We start from the raw sequence: 22,347 nt of genomic DNA, 5'->3' as shown, positions 1-22,347 counted from the left end.
TGGGCTCACAATGTAGCCCAGGCTGCTCACTATGTAACCTAGGTTGACCTTAAACTCATGATCCTTCTGCCTTAGCCTCTTACATGCTATGATTACAGATATGTACAACCACATTTGCCCTAAAACTTTTAAGTAGGGTTATGTGAAATGTCCAATTAAGAAAGTCATTAGGTTGTTTTTTGTTGTTGTTGTTGTTTGTTTGTTTTTTTTTGGGGGGGGGGATTCCTTTAAGTTGTATAAGAAACAATGAACTCTTAAAACATCATTTTCCCCCCTCTTACTCTGCATCTCTTCTAAGAGAGGTTTACCCTTCATTAAAAACCAGTGTTTTGGCCAGGTGTGCTGATGCACATTTGTGATCCCAGCACTTGGATCCACCACAGAAGCAGTCAGATCTCTGTCAGTTTGCAGCCAGCCTGGTCTACAAAGTAAGTTCATGACAGCCAAGGCTACACAGAGAAACCTGGTCTAAAGTTCCCCCCCCCCCCACAAAGCCAATGTCTCCCTAGTTTTTCTCTTGATAGTTTCTCTATTTAACAAGTGGAGTCAATACATCCTAAGGGCACAGAATTTCCCATACGATAGCTACTTAGGAAAACACCAAGTGTTTTTATGTTGGTGTCACTCAAAGCTGTGAACCCAAGCCGACTGAGACCCTTCTTTAAATATAGTCTAATTTGTGAGGTTAAGGTAGGGCCTAATGTTATCTTTCAAGTGTGTCCTAAGTGACAGAAATATTGCTCTTAAGCCTCCAGCAGTGTGGAAGAGGAAAAAAGAGGCTGACCACACTCCCTATCCTACTGTCAAGGATCCAGGTGGGCCGGCCCAGTCCAGAAGGTAAATCCTTTCAGAACCCAACCAGCCTTTCAGAACCCAACCAGCTTCACCTGGCAAGGGAAGACCAAGAAAGCTTCCCTCAGCTGCATGGGCTCTTCTGCTGACAGGACAGGTAGGGGACCAAGACTATGTCTCTCGTTTCTCCACTAGAAGCCTGGCTACTAAGGCACTGAAGCCTGGAAGAGTGCTTGGCTCTCTTCAAGTAGCAGCACAAATAAGCCTGGGGAGCAATTTCCACATGAGCCCTTAGTGAGAACATTGAGGTCATAACAAAGACAAATTCAAAGTTAGCAGTGAATTAGAATCAAATGGGAATCAAGACTCTCAATAGATGGGCCAGCTGGCTAGCTTGAATGAGAAACAGAAGACATGGGTGACAATGAAACTTGCTGAGTAGAAGTAAAACCTGTGCAATCATAAGCCTAGATTAGTAATATTTTATTAGGGTGGTAAAATTTCAGGCTATTTTTCTTTACACTATTTTGGGTCTTTCAAAAATATTTTTATGGTAAAAGCAATAAAAATCATGTAAAATTAATTTTTAAAATAGGTATGGTATGTCACCGGATACTACAGAACCTTCCTGACTCTTTCAGACACTAGGGAGAAAAAGACAACTCTGGTCTCACATGACAGGGGCGGTGTCCACCAGCCTTGTTCAACCCCAGTCCTCCCCGGGAACCTCAGGCCTTGGAGGGTATAAGCACACAACCAATGGACTGGCTAGAATAACTTTTGGTGGACGTACAAAGAAACAGCAATGCTGCTGGCATGGAGGCAGTTACCTAGAAGACAATTTGGGATGGAGAGAACAGAGAATTCCCATCAATCACACACATTCCCTTTCTCCATAAGCCAGCGTGTCATTTTTTAAGAGACACACGACTGACTGTTACAATGAGAAAGATAATGAGTTTTTCCAAAATAAAAACATAAGCACCAGAGAAAGGGACATCTCCCCTGCACCTCTCTTCCATGTGAAGAGCTAAATCAAGGACTCTGACTCGATTAAGGAAAGTCCCATAAAAATAATGTCAAGCACAACTCCACTTTGCACAAAGACAGTAACACCCACCCAACAATAACTTCATAGCTTGAAGGCCATTTTATCAGAAAACAATTTTTGAGTAAAATTCTAAAGCCTTCATATTTTTAAAAGAGTTTCCTCTTAAAAGAGCACCCCACTTACTCCAGACAGCAAGATAGGCTACTTCCTGCCACTCTGTGCTGCTTAAGAGACCTGCCCTGTTGCCACCTCATCCCACAACTGGGGCAGCATTCACCGCTTGTCTTGCCTCTGCCAAGCTGTCACAGTCTCTCCTGTGAGCACACCTCCAGATTTCTGTCCCTGAGAGCTCCATGTAGGCCACAGCACTCAGCAGTTGAAAAATCTCTCACTGGGCTCTTACCTTCTTACTGTGTGAACTACAAGCTTTTACTTGTTAGGCCTTAGACATATGCTCTTCTTTTCTGCCCGGCTATTTCTTCCATAATTCCAGCTACAGACTAAACAGGCTTTCATTAAGAACTGACTGCATAAATGGTTTGTTAACTGTAACATCTATTTCTCTGAGCCTTTGACACAGTCTCGTATATTAACAGAAAGCTTGGAAATCTGTAGGATCTAACAGGAATTATCCACTGGCCAACTCGAATTTCTAAATTCTAAACAATCCCATGATCCACGACACATTACAATAAGGCAAAATTTTCAGTCTCCATTATGTAACTTCAACAAAACCTTTAGGAAATCCAAAATGAAAATATGGTGAAGTGGGCTGGAGAGATGGCTCAGATGTTAAGAGCACTGGTTGCTCTTCCAGAGGTCCTGAGCTCAATTCCCAGCAACCACATGGTGGCTCACAACCATCTATAGTGAGATCTGGTGCCCTCTTCTGGGAGGCAGGCACATACGCAGGCAGAACACTATGAATAATAAATAAATCTTTAAAAAGGAACTATGGTGAGGTAACTGTAACGAAGATGTAAAGGAAGGTTAATATAATATGCAAGAGGTTAACTAGCAGCGGGCATACAGAGTGCATGCTGAATACCAGCCCATTCGCCATTCTGTCTCTCAGCCAGGTTACAACTATACAACATACATAACCTCATGGCAAATACATGCTTGTTTAAGAAGGAAAATGTACTGTGCAAATACTTATTTTTTATCATAAAGTGACAAAAGCCTCCAGCAGTGGTGCTGGGGAATTCTCTGGTTCCACCACTGGGAAGTTTCTGTCCCTGACACGAAAACTCCAACACAGGTGTAGAACTGGCCCAGGCCACAGGGATGCAGACTCAGGGTGAGCTGAACCCATTGCGTGCACTCCTGAGACTGTCTGCAACACCTAGAAGCTCCAGTTTCCTCATCTACAATTCTAATAAGACTACGAAGTTCTGTCTCTCAGGGTGTGAGGACCTAAACAGAAGACATAAAGCAAATGCTAGGCCATGCCCAAGGCATTTTAGTAGAAGTGAGTTCCCCTTCTATTTCCTGTTTCACCTGAGAGGGTGTTTACTTAAACCCACACTACCTTTTACTCAAGAATCATAACCAGCGACTCCGAACGGTTGCTTATCGAGGTTAAAGGGTATCTGTGGGGCTCTATGAGCCAGCACTCATCCCTAAACCATCGCGCTACTACTGTATGTACGTTGTACGACTGAAATGGGTGTGGTGGTCCCCTCCATGGTCAACTCTGTCCAAAGTTATTAAGTGGAATATTAAGAATTTGTAAGCAAGGGCTGGAGAGATGGCTCAGTGGTTAAGAGTACTGACTGCTTGTCTAGAAGATCTGGGTTCAATTCCCGGGTCCCACATGCAGCTCACAACTGTCTGTAACTCCAGCTGTAGGGGCTTCAACATTCTCATAGACATACACAGAGGCAATACACCGATGCACATAAACTGAATAAACAAATACATCTTTAAAAAAAGTTTGTAAGCAATAGCTGTCAAGAAAACAATGGCCGCTTTAAACGTGTGCACTGCAGAGAAGTCTGATGCAAGCTGTTCAGCTGCCATGCCTCACTTCAAGACAGAAGAGTGCAAGCTGTCCGTTTGTGTAGTGTGTTCATGCTGTATGTGCTGCCTGCCCGCTCGTTCCTCGGCAGCCCTTTCATTTGGAAGACCACCTGTCGTGCTTGTGTTCACTTAACAATGCCCTAAAGCGTGGATGCTGGCAAGTTATTTGAGGTTACCGTGTTACTTTTCAGTTAATGTTAATCTCTTATTATTCTGAATCAAACTTTCATCACATATGGGGCTGGTGGTGGTATCAGACATCCGCTGAGCTTCCGCAGATAAAGACAACGGAAGTGTCCAAAATCCTGCTAGTGTGCAATTTTTGCTATTTGAATAGTAACATTATATATTAGACAAGGGGAAAAGTGTGTTTATACTTCTAAGATCAATTACTCACAAGACTTTAGAAGCAGTAATATTTTAAAATATTTTTACATCTACATTTACTGTATTATTTGAAAAGAATGCACAGACTTACAATGAACTTTTCTCAATTAGAGCTACTGCTCAGCACTAATCCAGAAAACTACAGAGCAGACACTCCTGAGCAGCTTCAGCATGGGGCCAGACAAGCCTCACCTCATCCTTTCATCCCGCTCGGCTCAACACCTGCTCTCTGAAAATGCTGACATGTACAGAGGTCTTACTTTGGGTTTCCTTTATTTTATTTCTTACACTCATTTATTTGTGCATGTGGTGGACAGAGGACAACCTCCGGGAGTCACTTTTCTCCTTCTATCCCATGGGTCCTGCAGGCTTGTCAGGCTCACAGCAAGCGAACCAGCAAGTGAGCTAGCCCATGAGCCCACAAATAATGTTTAAAATCAAGAACATTTTAAGAGCACGAGTACACTTCTACTCAAGGAAAGAAGTAGGATGGAGACAGAGCTTAGTGGGAGAGCATTTTGTTAGCACATGTGAGGCCTACATTCAATTCCCAGAATGCAACACCCCCAAGGTTCTGTATATACACTATCAACTAACTCTGGTTTTGACTACTATTCATCTTACCAATGACCTTTATAGCTTTAAAGTAGGTTTACCAGCAGGTTACACTATTAGTACTTTCAGGCTCTAGCCTAAGGGCTCGTCAGCAGCTCATGCTCACTATGGGAGGCTCACAGTTGCTCAGTCCACAAACACTTGGAAGTAGCGTCCCCCACCCCACCCCTCCGCTCACGAAATAGGAGGCTCAAGCAAATCCCCTCCAAGCGCAGACCTGTTCTTTGGGATGCAGGCAGCTCACTGGCAGCAGGCGGTGTACCTGTTGTTCCAGGAGGCAGTGCATAAGCTGAAGATGATGGGGGAGCTCCTGGTCCGCCATGCTGGAAGGATGCTCCAGAGGAAGGGGGAGGAGGAAAAGCAGCAGCAGAGCTGGAGGTGGGGGAGGGGGCTTGCTGCGCTGAGTAGAGCTGAGGCTGCCCGGAATAGGAAGCCGCAGGAGACATGTAGGGGGTGTTAGGGTAAGCGTTAGAAGCAGGAGGAGCAACAGGCTGCTGAGGTCGGTACACTGCTGACCCCCCTGTTCCGAAGGAATACTGCTGGGCTGGCTGGTAAGCTACATCAAGGGGGAGAAACAGAAATTGTAATTAGTACACATTTATTCAGACAGAGGTAGGGAAAAAAGGAAATCTCATCTTAGAAGATTTTAATTATTGTCTTAAAACAGTAAAAAAGCTAACACTAAAGACTAGGGACACAGCTCAGTGATAGAGCACTTGCCTAGCATGGGAACAGTCCTGGGTTCCATCTCCAGCACCTCAAAACAAACAGAAAAACAGGAAGAAAAAAATACCTTCCCTAGGACGGTATTGCTGATAAACATTTTGGACCATGAGATCCAAGAGCTGTTGGCCCTTTTCTGCAACTTCCTGTTCCTGTGAAGACTGCAGAGACAGCTACAAACCACAAGGTGGAGCCATGCAAGGCTTGTGTACCCAGAGCATGTACTTTTCTTAAAACCCTACAATTTGTTGGTAGCCTTCAACCTGCTCCCGTCCTGAGATCCTAACACCCCACATTCTGCACTGCAGGGTGGGAGAGGCCTGCAGTGCGCACCCGGTGCATCTCTGACCTGAAAACAGCACTAAGCGCTGCATGAAATACAGATTCGTGCGAAGAGCGCCAGCAGCCCAGAAAGCCCTATTAGACCAGTTCATAGGGGCATCTTGTTTTTTTTAAATAGTTGTTTAATCTTACAGTTGCCCCTCAGATCTTTACTGAAGCCTTTGTTAATTTTTCTTCATTTTTAGTAGTTCTTTAATCTTAGAGATTTTAGGTTCTTTGTTCTTAGTTGAAAAACAGTAGTTTTTGGATTTTGTTGTTACTGTTTTTACTTTTGAGATAAGGTCTCTGTACATAGCCCTGGCTGTCCTGGAACTATGTAGCCCAGGCTGGCCTCAATCTCACAGAGATCTGCCTGCCTCTGCCACCCAGTCCTGGCATTAAAATCATGTGACACCATGCTTGGTTGTAATTTTTGTTTTGTTGAAGTCCACAGAATCCATAAACCCGAGAGTGCACACTCATCTCAACTCTGGACTCTGGCATGATAGGACAGCATCATTTGTTCACGGCTGCAGAACATGCACCACTGTTGAACAGGGCACAAAGGGTGAGTGTGGAGGAGCTCATGTGGGTACTCTGTACTTTCTGCTCAGTTTTGCTGTAAACCTAAATCTATTTTTACAAAATATAGCCAGCAATAATAAATAAAATGGAAAAACAACAACAAATGTCCCATGAACCAACTTCCCCAAACTGAGGTTTGTGTCATGTTGTATGAAGAAAAAGGATCTATATTGGCTAATTTCTACAGTTCTCTTTGTCTGTACCAAGCCACAAGACACAGTATTCTTTTTAGCAGGTCTGACACATGACCAGCGATGAGGGGACAGGGCCACACAGCACCTACTTCCTGGCACACAGGCTCAAGATCTTCTTTCTGTGTCTGTCCGTCTGTCTCTCTCTTGTGTTTGTTTATCCCCCACTTCCCACAGCTCTCTCCTGGAGCGGGAGACTAAACACTCTAAGCAAGCACTCTAGCACTGAGCTATACCCATGGCTTTGTACCGTGGAGACTCCCAGGCTCCATTACTCACGCTGTGGCTGTGGATAAGGTGGTAGCTGGCTGTGCATATGGCCTGGAGATGTAGGCAACGGGGCAGCAGTGTTTGGATTAACATTGCCATGCATTATGAAACCTGGAGGTGGAGGGTTTTCTCCCTAGGAAATGAGAACAGAGTAAAACAGAAGATTTTATTTCAGACCAACAAATTCACCAAATAGCCTTGTAATCTCTGAAATAGAATTTGTGTTTATTTTTTAAAAAGCAATTTTATGAGCAATGCATTTTGCCTATTTTATCTTCCTCAGAACACCCCATTCTCTAGGCGACACATTCTGAGTGACTGAAAGGTCTTCAAACAGGGTTGATAACACGGTGGCGAGGCACCAGAGGTTCTCATCTCTACCAACTTCCATTTACTGCTTCAGACTCTGGAATTAAGTATCATAAGAGGATTTTGGTTTTTCTTCAATTTCTGCAATGCTTACAAAAAAGAGAAACAGCTTCAGAAAAATTCAATTTAAACCATTATTTGGACCTTGGTTGAGATTTTTCTAGCTCAAGTAAATTTAGAACTGCAGAAGAAGAGAAAGGGTAAGAAAATAAATTAATTGTCCTAAAAATTTCCACTTGTATCCCATAGGCAATAAAATGCAACGAGCAGGCAGACGGACACAGAGTAGGGACTGGAGAGGAAGGAGGAGGAAAGACAGAGCGTATATAATCATATATATAATTAGTCATAGTTATATATATTGTTATATAGATTGAGTGAGCAGATCATGCTCAAGGAGGAATAATGAAGGCTATACCTGTGTGTCAGAGGGAGAGGCTGCAGGTGGATGGCTGGGAAGGGCAGTAGGAGTTTTGTTACTCCAGGTAGTAACAGTAGGGGCAATTCTAACCTGAATCGAACAAAGAAATATACCAATCACAGAAAATAAAAAGTAAAAACGTTAAAAGAAGAAGCAAACAACTCAAAAGGTCTTAACAGCAAGATGCAAAGCAAAAGGAAAAGCAGTAGGATTGCATGTAGTAAAGCGATGGCTTCCAGGGCCACCTGGTTCCAAAGGAACCACAAAACAGCAGCAGGAGGAGGCAGGGAAGACATGTGCGAATCCTCAATCAAAGCACAAGAATGAGCTCACTCAAGAGTAGGAGGAGCTGGAGAGGCTGTTCTTCCAGAGGACCAGGTTCAATTCTCAAGACCCATAGAACAGATCACAACTGGATCTGGCACACATGCAGGCATAACACATTAAAAAAAATAATAATAAAAAGAATAAGCGGAGAAGAAAGGTCCTTTAGGTAGAGAGAGAAGATACTGTGGGATAATGAGTAAAACCATTTCCATGCTACTAATGATCTGTAACATGCTCTATCAGGCCATTTCACAAGAAATTGTTTACTTCCCTCTGAAGACTCAAACTCATACAATTGAAGTTCAGTCAGGCTGAATGCTGAACACTACTCAGCTAGCCCTGGCCTTACTAAAAGGATTGCTGAGGTCCACACAGCTCACTGGTGATGGAGTTCAGACTGAACTGGCCTCCCAATTTCCAGGCCGTGTTTCTACTACTATACCATGCTGCTCACTCTTAAGACAGTCTAAGTTTTCCTAAAAACTTTCTAAGTCATCAAAATCCTTTTTGGTATGCAAATCTTCACAGAAACTACAGTACACACATACACATATAAATAAAGCAAAGCAAAGGTATGCTGGTTAAATGCGACTGTAACTTCTACTGATCCAGCTTCCTTCCTTTCCCTTCCCTTTCCTCACTTGCAAACACTACTTTAAAACAAGACACCACTGTCCTCACCCATTCAGCAAGAAATCTCTGTTTCATTTGACTGAATTTACTTGTTTTTCCTAAAATACAAGCTTGGTAAAAGCGAACCCATTATTCTGTGACTTTGTTGGGGTGTTGTTGAGACTGGATCTTGACTGTAGCTCTGGCTGGCCTGAGGCTGGCTAGCTTCCAACTCACCTACATCCACCTCCCAAGTGAGCTCAAATGTTGAAGTGTCACCAGCATGCCAACAAGTTCAACAGTTTAATGCTTGCTTGCTTTTTCTTTTCTTTTTAATTTTATTTTGAGGCAGGGTTTCTCTGTGTAGCCTTGGCTGTCCTGAACTCAACTTGTAGACCAGGCTGGCCTCAAACTCACAGAGATCCACCTGCCTCTGCCTCCTGTGTGCTGGGATTACAGGCATGACCCACAGGAGCCCAGCTGCACAAAAAGAGTAACCAAGTGTTCTTCTTCCTTGTGTTGAGCAAGCCCTGCTTTACTTAGTACACTTAAGAAGCAGCTTAGTGTAAACACCAGGTGACTGAAAACCCTAACCCTAGGTTAGCCTCCAAGCTGCCATGTGATGCTGAGAAATGACATTTCTGTGCTGTGAACTCTGCTATGGTCACTTGACACCCCACCTCTCTGCTGTCCTGGCCAACATTTCATCCCCATTTACATCACAGGCTTTCAAAGCACAATGTCCAAGAGGGTAACGAAATTGTGTACTTTGTTTACCAGGGTAATCCTTACAACAAGAATAATGGCAGACACACGAAAGAGTTGCAATAAATATTTGCAAAGTGAAAAACAAGCAAACCAGAAAAGGTGTTCTACATAGTAAAGTTATATTTAAGTACAATCTGAGTAAGTTTTGCTCTGAATAAGGACTGATTTGAGGTACAAGAAAAAGAGCATGAACTGATCTAGGTCTCTCGTGATTTTAGGTTTACTTTTTCTATAATGAAAAAAAAATCCTGTTGACTTTATCATCAATTTGTTCCACCCGAAATGTCAACTTCGCTATCAATCAAGACTACTTATAATCTATCTTAAAAAAGTATCTTCTGGCTGGATGCTGTGGCGCATGACTGCAATCCCAGCACTTGGGGAGGCAGAGGCAGAGGCAGAGGCAGGCAGACCTCTGTGAGTTTGAGGCCAGCCTGGTCTACAACGTGCAGGCAGGACAGCCAGGGCTACTCAGAGAAACCGTCTTGAAAAAAAACAAACAAACAAACAAACAAAAAAACAACAAAAAACGTATCTTCCATATAAGGCTGTGAACATAGGGCAGGGTATGGTGGCATACACTTTTAACCTTAGCACTCTGGAGGCAGAGGGAAGCAGATTTCTGTGAGTTCAAGGCCATCCTGATATACATACTAAGTTCCAGGCTGGCCAGGGCTACACAGTGAGATGCTGTTGAGAAAAGAAAAAAAGAGATTATCTGTTGATCTGTAAAAACAGTTTCCATATGAAACTGTAAAACACAACATGGCCACATTTTATGCCATAAACACAAGGTTAAATAAAACTAGTGATCCATCTGGAGTCACCACAGCCTCTGGTCAGGTCTCTTTGAAATGTAAGTGGGCTCACCAAATGTCTGCCGTCCAGACACTGCTGACTGTGTGGATGAAGAGGACACAGTGTACTTACACTGCTGATGGAAAAAAGAATGCTCAAAAACTTAACCAAATCATGCAAAGGATTCTACATTCTCACTACTTTACCTACATACTTTGCTAAACCAGTCCAGTAGAAATTTAGAGAGCAGGATGAATGTGTACAAGGGAAGTATGACTGAGGCAGAAGAGCCAATCTTGCTAGTGAGATGTAAATCTACTTTAAACCAAACATCTAACAACCACATCAAAGAGGTGATTTTGAAAAGCAGGTCATAAACACCACTCTCAAGCCCACAGAAAATTTAACTATGACATAATATGCTCTGTGTAAAACCATCCGTCTGGAGAGATGCACATACATGTTCCCATATCATCTGGACCATATCACTCACATGGGGATAATATTGTTGAGTTTGAACTCTGGGCATCTGTGGGTGGCCAGCAATTGGTCCAGGCCTGCCTTTGGTCAGTGGCTGCCTCTCGTATGGGCTTTTAGATGATTCCTGTCCTGGCACAGGCTTGCCTTGTGCTCTACAGAGTCTGTCACGCAGCTGCACAATATTTGGCTGTAGGAAGTAGAAGAAATAGTGTTAATTCACCAGGCTATATGAGAGCATGCTGATTACGCTGAAAGTAATCTGATCATTCAAGAGACTTCCTCAAAATGCTCACGTTGAGCATTCTACAAAAGATGCTGCTACTCATTAGTCAACATCCTGGTTTCAAATCCTGAGAGTAGCAGCAAAAGACGATGATGCATAGTGCAGCTTGAACAGTGCTCTCAAATCACAGGATGACTTTAAAAAAACAACTGAAAGAAGGTTCTCTAAAGAGAATCCACTGCTGCAGCTAGTGATAAAAAAAAAAAGATCCAACAGACATTCTTAAAATAATTAAAAGAGAATTAAAAAGAGAAAGACATTAAATTCAAATCTGGACCTCATATGGACTCACAACTGCATAGATTTAGAAATATATATATTGACTATATATATACATTTTAGACATTGAAAAAATTTAAAAAGCACTGGGCTACAGGGTTCCAGTGACATCTGAAGAAGTTTAAAGGGCTCATTTAAATTCTGTGTATGTGCGTGCAAGCATGTGTGTTTGTTTCTGCATGTCAATTTATGGATGCCTGTGGAACCAATTGTCAGTGCTGGGCATCCAGCTCAGTCACTCCCCACATTTGTTTTTTCTTGACACAGGACTCTCCCTGACCCAAGAGTTCTCCGATTAGACACACTGGCTGACAGCAGCCTCAGATGGCCAGCCTCCTGCCTCAGCCTCAGCAGGCAAAGTCACAGCACCTGTGATTTTCAGTGAGTACTGAGGAGCCACACTGCATTTCATGGCTGCACAGCAAGCTTTACCAACTGAAGCACCTCCCCAGAATATTTAGTAAAGACACTTTACATAAGGGGGAGAATACCACAGAATCTGAAGAATCCACTGATACAAACAGGAGAAAGTGAGAACAACATTACGAATTTTTTCCCACAATAAAGTTCATTGAAGTCCAAAAAGCAGTATAAAGAAAAATATATAGAAAAAACGTGGCCCAGGCAGTGGTGGCACACGCCTTTAATCCCAGCACTCGGGAGGCAGAGGCAGGCAGATTTCTGAGTTCAAGACTAGCCTATTTTACAGAGTGAGTTCCAGGTTAGCCAGGGCTGTTACAGAGAAATCCTGTCTCAAAAAACAAAAATAAAACAAAAATGTGTGTGCATGTGTGTATGTGATTAGCCAGCAAGATGGCCCAATAAACAGGTAAGGGCACTTGCCAACAAACCTGACGAGTTGACTTTGACCCCTGGGTCCCACATGGTTGAAGAGAACCAACCTCTGACCTCCATGATGGGTCATAGAACAAACATTCTGCCCACATTAACTCATTGGTTAAAGTGTGTAGTTATCTAGGTGATCCTAGCACTTGGAAGGGGGAAGCAGGAGAATAAGGAATTCTGGTACAGCCTCCACTACACAGTTTTGAGATCTTGTCTCAAAACAAATAAATGAAAATATATGTGATTTTTAAGTGATACTAAAAACAAAGGGCTTACTTTTATGATTAGATTATCTAGAGGTCTAAGATAAGTCCGTCTTAAGACAAAGAGTCTTAGATGACAATACAATGAGACCAAGCTGGGCACAGTAGCACATACCTGTAATCACAGCCCTGGGAAGGTAGAGGCAAGAGGATCAAAAGTTCAAGACCACCCTCAGCTTTATAGAAAGTTCAAGACCAGCCTAGAAACGTAAAAATGTGTGGTTCTAAAACACACAAAGATGAGTCGGGCATAATTCCCGCACTAGGGAGGCAGAGGCATGGTATCTCTAAATCTAGGCCAGCCTGGATTATACAGCAATTTCCAGGACAGCAGGGACCCATCTCAAAACAAAACTACAAAGGTGAGAGGTTGGCCTAATCACCTGACTGCTGTTGTCAGGCAGAAATGCCAAGGCTGCGGCGATGCTACCCTGGGCTGCCAACAAACTGGCGTACTGACTCATCTTCTCAGCCAACAGGGTCCCCACAGTATTCGTGTCCATGGCTTGGGAGAGCTGCACAGCTTTTCGGAGGATGACGACTTTCTCAATCAGATCCTAAATAAGTAAGAGAGAAGGAAACACTCAGAGACGCCAACACGTGTATGAAAGATGCAGGAGACAGACAGTCACTAAGATTTCCAGAGTCCATCAGAAGTACAGCACCCATTCCCATCCCTGCTAGAAAGCACGACAGATTAGCACCGTGTGGATGGTGGCCAGTGAGGAGGAGGAAGCCTGCCCCTCATAGACCGCATGCAGTCACTTATCTTCTAAGCATCCTCAATCTGCCGGACATTTGTCCACGGATCTCAGACAGGCAATATCCAAACTGAAAATAATGGGCAGGTACAGCAGCAGAGACGTCTAGCAGGCAAGGAGCTATGTGCGAGCACAGTGCGCCATGTTTCCTGCAACAACACTGCTACTACAGTCTCATGACAGAGGCACATGACCTCCACAGAGGCTCACTACCTGCCTGTGTTCAATGTCCCCACAAAGGCTGGCACTGCTGACAAGCGGTAGAACCCTGAGGGGACTGTGCGCTTAGGTTGCTATCTGCTGCTCTTCTGCTCCTGTCATAATATGCTGCCCTTACTAGAGGCCCAAAGCCCTGGGCCACAACCTTTGACAGGACTCTCCAAACCATGAACCCAAATAAACCCTTTCTCTGAAACAGTCTGTTTGCCATTTCACTTCAGTAATGCAGACTAATCCACAGCCAAAGGCTGTAGCGCTATTCTCAGAGCGCAGGCCTCCTAACGGGAGCTCTGATGGAAGGGGGTGTACGGGAGACCCTCCCTGGCTACCCTGCAGAAGGAAATCAACCCACAGGTAGGAAATGTATTATTTCTCAGAAGCACTCAGCTTGCCTTTTTTTTTGTGTTTGTTTTTAAATCTGACTTTTAGTCTCAAAAGAACGCTCTTTAAAACCATGACATTGTGTAAATTTTTTTCTAGAGAGAAAAATAAAGCATGCACTGACACTGGCCACTAGGTAACTTTAAGCTATACTTGAGGCCTAGACAGTCTGCGCAGTTTGACTTTCTCTCTAGTTTGTGTTTGGTGCTAACCTGAGTTCCATTTCTTGTATTTCATGTTCCTTGATCATACATATTCTCTTTGATATTGGAATGCCTCCATTTTCCAGCCCACACTGCTGCTCTCTGCCAGAGGTAGCAGGAGCTTGAAGGAAAACAACTAAGCCATGGGTGCCTTTGAATGCTCCTGCCACCTACTGGTTCAGTAGACTGCCAATGCCACCTGACCTGACAGCTTCAGCCACACCTTAACTAGCCTGTTACCTCACACCGGGATTCTTCAAAGATGACAATGAACACGATCCAGCCAGAGAACCCATAAGAAAGGTGAAAGCAATAAGCTTCTAGAACAAAAGCATTTTTAACTTAATCCTGAGTGAGGTGAAGAAACACTAACACGTAAGTACCTTTTGTTTCAAAGATACTAACCTGGAGAGACAAGGGATTGTTACCATCTTGAGCTTTTGTCCAACAAGCAACTAATTTCTCTACATTCCCTGCACAAATATAGCAGAGGCACGCCTGAGTCTGCAGGAGGCTATCTCCTTCACTTTCAAGCCTGGCTCCCAAAAGATCTGTGAATCGAGAGAAAGATACGGTAGCATGAGACCCACCTTCACCTTCGTATGAGGCTGTGAGCAGCACAACAGTATTTTCAGAAGCATGGAAGAAATTTTATAACCAGTAAATTTTAGAACCAGAGAGAAACATAGTCACTCTCAATGCCCGGTAAACACTTACTTGTTAAGGGAATGGAGCTGAACAGCATAGCATATGCTACATAAGATTCTATCTCTAACTACAGAACTGCTCTCCATCAAGTATATTGGAAAAGAACAATACATGGGAAAATTTGAACATAAAACTGCAAATGCACATATAGAATAAGCTGTCAGTGATGGGTTCAATGCTCTACAAATAACTCTATAAATGGTCTATAAATACAAATTCCAAAAAATATAGTAAATATACACACCAGCAAGAAAGCTTCTGTTTCCTAAGCCACCAAGTTATCCCTAGCCTGCAATAATAAATCTGACCTATTACAATTAGTAACTGATCCAAAGTAACATTTACTGAGAACGGCTTATGTGCCAATTAATGATGGCTATATTGAGGCTTAGAAAATGATCTTTTTGGGCTGGAGAGATGGCTCAGAGGTTAAGAGCACTGGCTACTCTTATAGAGATCCTGAGTTCATTTCCCAGAAACTACTTGGTGGCTATAATGAGATCTGGTGCCCTTTTTTGAAAATGTACATGCAGACAGAACATTACATACATGATTAATAAACCTTAAAAAGAAAGAAAACTATATTTTCTAGGTCACACAGCTAGTAAGTAGCAGAGGTAAACTTCATATTCTGGTGTGTCTGAAAGCACTATCACTGAACAGATTATTTTAAATCACATATTTTATACTTGCTCTCCCTGTCTCCCTCCCTCCAGCTGTCCCTCTTCCTACTGAGACTCACATCCACAGCTGTGAATGTGCTAAACAAGTGAGCAGCCAGCCCTGAGCACAGGCCTTCTTTGTATTTTACATTTCTTATTTGTGACTAGACAGACAACAATTTCCGGTAAAAATCCGTAATCTTGCAGCACCCTTGGCCGTCTATGGAACACTTCCACGTGCAGCTCGCTTCTTACCACACAGGGCTGAAAATTCATCTGGTTTAGCGTAAGTCAGCACTGCAGCTAAAGCCTCTCTCCAATTCTTGAGATCACAGGATTCAACAATCTCCTTCCAGTTCTTCATCACCACTGCAGTGATGAGCTTGGAAAAGGAAACAGCAGGGAATGAGTCTTTTACACCTGAGGGTGAGCTGCCTGATCTCAGCACTTCTGCAATGCTGTGGTCCGAGCGGGGCGTCACTGCCTTTGTGCCCCACACCTAGCAGGCTTATCTTTCAAAATGACTGCTTATGGTTTTCATTCCAAATCAAACAAAAGCAAAGAGAAAAACATTTTCTGAAGCAAGTAACAGATACTACTTTTCCTTCAAAAAGAAAATTTATAAAATTGTATTTTATAAAGGGCTTCAGAAAAAAAGCTACTGTCAAAACACTGTAACAGAAAGATGTTCTGGGGTCTAATGGATCAGGAAAAGCTGTCTGAGCTTCACAAAGAAAGTCAGAAAGTAGGCTAGGGGCCAGAGAGGTTAAGAGTGTTTGCTGCTAAGCTTGAGGATCAAGGCTGATGACCCAAGTTCAATCTCTAGGACCTACTGGGTAGAAGAGAACCAACTTATACAAGTTGTCCTCTGAACCTCACAGTTATTCATGGAATATTCAGAAATGTAAACAACAACAAAAACACTAATTTTTTTTTTTTTTTTTTTTAATAAAAAGCATTCAAGGCTTAGGAAAAGCAGCATGGAACCTGGAACTGAAAGGCAGCCAGCATGAAGGAGAGAGGGCACAAAGCACAGCTTGAAAACTGCGAACAACTACCACTGCGATTCAGTACTTAGGAGGCAGAGGCAGGTGGATCTCTAGTTCAATGTCACCCTGGTCTGCAAAGTGAGTTCCAGGACAGCGAGGACGACACACAGAAACCCTGTTTTGAGAAAAATTTCCAAAACTTTTTTGAGACGTGAAAAATAACATCAGTCTTAAAAATGTTCAGACCTTCTATGTCAGAAATTCTAGAAACTAAATAATCTGTATAAATCTTTAGGCATAACAAAACTTTTAATCACTATATTAAACAATGTGGTTTCTCTATATGAGAAAAAAATTAAAATGAGCCTACATAACTCCACATAGAAACATAATCCATCCTAACCACAAAATACTGTAGAATAATTAAAAATTGTTCTAACAGTCCTTAATAATGCAGGAGAAGCATCTACAAAGATGACCAATGGCTCTATGTGTGATCTTGATCCTGTTAGAAAAACTCTACAGACACACAAAGGCATGCAAAGACACACACTCATTTCTGACAAGGTTAAGATAACTATAATTTCATCTTAAAATTTTCTATACTAAACCTCCGGAAATATTTTTAACTTTTTGGGAGAGAATCAAAGCACTAGAATTTTATCACATCAAAGTACAAACAACCACTTCTGTGTCAAAGAATTTAATTCTTTTGTGTATCTCAATTATCCATAATAATAATAGGATACTACCTTCACAAATCAGAATAACAAATAGCCTACAATTTTAACACTCAGTAGGCCAAAGCAGAAGTACTGAAGGTTCAGGAAAAGGCATGGGCTATGCAGCAAGACCCCATCTAGAAAATAAATATAATTTTGGGGAAGGTGGGGATTTGAGACAGGATCTCTCTGTAGAGTGTTGGCTGTCTTGGAATTCAGGCTGGTCTTGAACTCAGAGTACATCCACTTGCCTCTGCCTTCCTAGTGCTGGGATTAAAGGTGTGGGCCACCATACCCAGATAATATACAATTTTGTAGAGAATGCATGTATTTTCCTGTGTTTATATGCTACTGTTTCTCTTGAAAATTAACATACCCTGGTAATTTTGCTTTGGGATTTTGCAAAGTATTTCTTTTGTGTCTGAGCCAAGAGTTCTTGTCCACCTGCTATGGCTAATATAATAGCATCAGCCATTCGGTTATCATGTAAACAAAGGTCAACTGCACTCTCAAAATTGCCCGTCAGCAAAGCCCGAGTAATTAAACCGTCAATGTCTGCAACAAGAAAACACAACATCCGTGTTAAAGAGTTTGTTTCAAAAACAATTACATTAACATTATTCATACCAGTTTTCATACAGACAAATGGAAAACACAATGCTAATTTATTATCAGCAGATTAAATGTCTAAAATTAACTTAGTATTTATGGAAGTCATGAAAATAGAGTACATATAGTAATACTCCTTGTATTAGGAAAGATCACTTAGGTATAACGGCCCTTTCTTAACCCCGCCCATGCATGACAATACATTTCTACTCATGCCTATTGATTCATAACTGAAATCCTAGGGCTTGGAGACCAGGACAGGAGGATTATGAGTTCAAGGTCCTCATCCATACAGAGATGTGTAGATGTATTTCAAAAACAGAAATAATAGTGTACTGCACACACACACTCTCCCTCTCTTGCCTTCTTTCTCTCTCTAAGCTGGAAGACAGACTATCTGCTGTCTAAGAGATTTCAGTCAAAGCCAAGGGCACTTACCCCCACTGACGGAGATGTTAAATGTCCCTCTAGCTGAGGGCAGAAAATCAGATTCCTGTTTCTCCTCTTTAATACGCTAAAGAGATGAAAGGCAGCAATTTAGCCAATAAAACTGAAATAATTTATTGCTAACAAATCATGTATGATTATTCATCTACTGATAAGATGATACACCAAGTTGTTCCAAATGTTCCAAATCCAAGTTCAGATTAGAACCTGGGACTTCCTGAGACATTAATTCCCATGAGACACGGGTAAATCCAGTCACCTGAAACGCCACATGCCAGCACACTCGATACAGGGGCATGAAAAGCTGCTGGCAACCTAAGGCATGTTGTCTATATCCCCCACCTCTGAGCCGCAAAGGCTCAGGGTGCAAAGTAATTGCAGTGTCTATAGCTTCCGCTATGAAGTCTTCCTGTCAAAGTTAAATCATGAAAACAAGTCATTTGGTGTCCTCAGTACAAAAGCAGCAGGGCCTGGGCTGATGACTCAGGTACAGAGCAGGAGCCCAGCAGGTGGGTGTGGTCTCTAGTGAGACACACAGCAGCAGCAGCATAAACATTGGTTTTAAATATACAAAATTAAAACGTACATTTCATTTTCCTTTAAATTAGTTATATATGGAACAGCACATAGTCTGAGTAAGTGTGTTTGTACATAATCCTATTATAAAGGTTACAAATTAAGTGATTCAATTCAAAATCTGAATACAAAATGATCTGAAATTCAAAACTTAGATTTTCAGATTAGGAAAATTGTAAAGACCATGCAGCCATTCCCAAGCCTTTTCTTTTAAATGAAAACAAAGCTATCCTTACAAGAAATCAAACACCCACACCTGCACCTGTGCCACTCCACACCTGCGTGTGACGGCCTTGAGCTACAGATGTAAGGAGTCATTTCAGTGCGGAGTCCAGCATGGGCTCATGTAAAGAGCCTACCTCATTAACTGACCTTGCAGAAGGAGGCGAGCCTCCTTCCTCCTCCCTTTGGTATCTAAGGTTTAGAAAAGCGCTGGCAGTTTACACTAATCACACTGAGAGACCAATCAGCTATCCACCCTCACTCTCTCATCACCAAGTTCACAGAACAGCACTTTTAGGGCTAAAGACACATCCACAGGAAAGCTACATGCGACCTGGAGATGCATGAGGCCCTGGGCTCAACCCCGAAGACTGTACAATCAGCACCATCTTCCTTTTCTTCTCTTTCTTTCTTTTTTTTTTTTTTTTTTTTTTTTTCAAATTTGTTTTTTGAGACAGGGTTTCTCTGTGTATGCTTGGCTGTCCTGGACTTACTTTGTAGACAAGGCTGGCCTCAAACTGCCTCTGCCTCCCCAAGTGCTGGAAGTAAGGAGTGTGCCACTAGGCTTGGCTGTCTTTCTCTTTTCTAACTCAGACATACTTTCTACAAACAACTAATAAATCTTTACTTATGAACTCCTGAGATATTAGCAGGGACACAAATGCATAATTTCTTATGTACTATAGGCCTCAAGCGTACAGGGTAATATATCTGAAAAACAAATAGTGTCATCAAAATAAAAGGGAAGATTTTTTTTTTCCCTTTTGCCTAAGTTATGTCAGGCCTTCAAAGCATGCGATGATGACTGTTTGGCTGAGTAATTTTATCATCTGTTACTTGTGAGTGCATGACCGAATATGTCTTTAAATTGACAATGTACAGTTAATCCACTTGTAAACAAATGAACATACTTGTAGGTATCTATAATCTTCTAAGTATCTCTAAAATTAGTTCAAAGTTTTGGGAAGATTTTACACTGTCTCCTATTTTCTTAAGTTCTAGGAAATTGATTTTGATAGAAAGTATATTTGATAATCACTTTGTAGCAGCCCAATATATTCATGAGTTATGTTTTAAGCATTTCATAGTGCAGATATTCCCCTATCATAAAAGGCAATGGAAACATCAAATATTAGATAAGAACTTGATTTCCAAAATGAAATAAAATTAAAGAGCAAGAAAAGTAAATTGTAGAATTAGTTGTTAGTTGAGGGGAGAAAGAGAATCAAAAGAAAAATTAATGATACAACTTTGTATTCAGGTCTCTTTTCAATTAGTTACAGAAATTACCAAGCGCAGCTAAGGACACATTTACGGTAAAGCATCACAGCCAGTTTAGCCTTATAAGATACTCTTTACTTGCGTTCCAATTTAGAAGCCTCTATCACTGACAGCGGGCTACACAAATTAATGTGCCAAGAAAAAAGCATTAACTTGACAAGAAAGGCAATTGCGTTTCTGAATACAGTATCTCTTCGGTTTAGCACATTGGCAGCCATCTCTTCTCAGCCAGTTAAGGAAATCTCACATCTACTGCTAATTTTAAGCCATTCAATCAGAAGCTGGGCCAAGGAAGTAGAGCGCAGAGATACTTGTTAGGTGAGGCGAGTCTTTCCCTAAACATACCTGAGAAAACAGCACATTCAAACACAGTTGGCAACAAGTAGTCAAGCAAATGTCTGCATGTTCAAGTGAGATACACAGTCATCACACAGTTGTCCAGTATAATATAAAAGAATAGGTACCTCTCCCAAGAGCTGCTCTTCAGCAGCAGGGCTCTCCTCCCCATCACTCTGTGCTACTTGGTCAGGGTCTTTAAGAGCCTTTGGTACATAAAACAATCACAGAGGAAGTTGAAGAATGTAGCATTAAAGGTTATTAGTAATAAGAGAGACAAAAGACCCAACCAACCACATCCAGAGCTTGATCATAAGACGCCACCAGGCACATTTATTCCAGAAACAACATTAAAAGGAAAGCAAGAACAATCACTGCCAACACCTTCCCTTTCTGTTACCATAGGTCATGTGACATACAAGAGCTGCCTTATGTATCTGAGCAGGCACTGATTCAACTTTTCCTTTTATAAAGTTCAATATATCAAAAGAATGATATGCTTTACCAGCTAAACTTAAGATGAAAATTATGAACTGACTAAAATACTTAGAATTGGTATTTTTAAACCAGGAAGCACAAAACAGATCAGCTTCTCAAATTACACTTCCTTGTCATGACCTAAGCAAACTCTCAGAAGACAGCTATTTTTAAGGCCTTCTTACCACATCGGATCCGTCCACTCTGTTCAAGGCCAAAGCAATCTGAAATGAAAATAACAACTCACCTACTAAATGAAATTCTAGTTCAGGGCGAACAGCAAGGTTTAGTGTTCCCCCATTCTCAGCACAACTCCACAAGTTCTTATCGGGGAGAGTATGTTTAAGGAAAGCGAAGATCTGTGCAGAAGGGTTCTTACTGGTTCTAGTTTCATTTACATTGAATTCTACTGTGCGGGTGTTCTTCAGCTCTGCTGTCTAATCACAAAATCAACCTTGAAAGAAACATGCTCTCTTGTACTTTGTTGTTTTAAATAACTAGAAATAATGTTTTTGTTTTGTAGTTGTTTGTTTTTTAACTGGGGCTCACTCTGTAGCCCTAGCTGGCCTGGAACTCACAGGGATCCATTGCGTCTGCCTCCTTAGTGCTGGGACTAAAGCCAGGGCCACCATGCCTGGTTACAAACACTTTTTAAAAAGACACTGTTTGAATCTATTTTTTAATTTTTGCTTTCAGGCAGACAGGTAAAACTTTCATCTCCTGAAAACTTAGAAAAATCAGAGAATCAAGGATCTACAGCCATAATGAAGTTTGATAAACACTTTAAAGGAGTAAGAAAAGGCAGTAACAGTGTGGCTGTAATGAGATTCCAAACCTGCGTGCCCTCAGAGGAGCACACACCTAGAGAGCACCAGATACAGCCCACACATTAGGCAGCTACAGACATTCTACAGAAAACCTTTGTTACTGCCAATAGTGATGAATGCCAAGAACTAACAATGTTTTCAAGGTTTCTATGGTTTGTCTTTACTGTTGCTCATGCTAATGTCAGCACTGAAACAATTAAAACTCTTTCTGAGAAGACTACGAAACTGTAACGTATTTTTGTCTCTAAAAAAGGAAATTCTTTCAAAACTACAAAACGAACTACTGTGACTTTGTTTACTGGACAATTCAATCCTGGTCCAGCTATATGTTAGTTGGTCAACAATGTGCCATTTAAGAATTTCATGCTAGCTGAACAGTGGTGGCACACACTTTTAGTCCCAGCACTCAGGAGGCAGAGGCAGAAGAATCTCTGTGGGTTCCAGGCCAGTATGGTCTACAGAGAGAGCTCCAGGACAGCAGGACTACACAGAGAAACCCTGTCTCAAAAAACCATTAAGCCCAA

At 41.9% G+C, this 22,347-nt stretch overlaps 1 protein-coding gene across 28 annotated transcripts in view; it reads right to left on the bottom strand.

Annotated features, from left to right (window-relative positions):
- Window positions 1-22,347, bottom strand: part of Sec31a (SEC31 homolog A, COPII coat complex component) — a 56,272-nt gene that overhangs the window by 9,133 nt on the left and 24,792 nt on the right. For 7 of the 28 annotated variants that reach the window (XM_055594553.1, XM_055594559.1, XM_055594554.1 and 4 more), the window contains exons 13-23: window positions 21,182-21,220; window positions 20,648-20,725; window positions 18,096-18,171; window positions 17,425-17,603; window positions 15,593-15,719; window positions 14,373-14,518; window positions 12,787-12,960; window positions 10,746-10,919; window positions 7,745-7,837; window positions 6,967-7,090; window positions 5,085-5,423 (exon numbers count right to left, since the gene is read on the bottom strand). In XM_055594553.1, coding sequence (XP_055450528.1) covers window positions 5,085-5,423; window positions 6,967-7,090; window positions 7,745-7,837; window positions 10,746-10,919; window positions 12,787-12,960; window positions 14,373-14,518; window positions 15,593-15,719; window positions 17,425-17,603; window positions 18,096-18,171; window positions 20,648-20,725; window positions 21,182-21,220 — 1,549 coding nt within the window. The remainder of the gene's footprint in view (window positions 1-5,084; window positions 5,424-6,966; window positions 7,091-7,744; window positions 7,838-10,745; window positions 10,920-12,786; window positions 12,961-14,372; window positions 14,519-15,592; window positions 15,720-17,424; window positions 17,604-18,095; window positions 18,172-20,647; window positions 20,726-21,181; window positions 21,221-22,347) is intronic. The other 21 variants (XM_055594561.1, XM_055594563.1, XM_055594564.1 and 18 more) reach the window with 14 other exon arrangements.

Source organism: Psammomys obesus, unplaced genomic scaffold, assembly GCF_907164565.1.
Source record: "Psammomys obesus unplaced genomic scaffold, mPsaObe1.curated_primary_1811, whole genome shotgun sequence".
Taxonomy (NCBI): domain Eukaryota; kingdom Metazoa; phylum Chordata; class Mammalia; order Rodentia; family Muridae; genus Psammomys; species Psammomys obesus.
The sequence above is the reverse complement of the archived record's forward strand: the minus strand, read 5'-3'. Positions and strand labels throughout refer to the sequence as shown.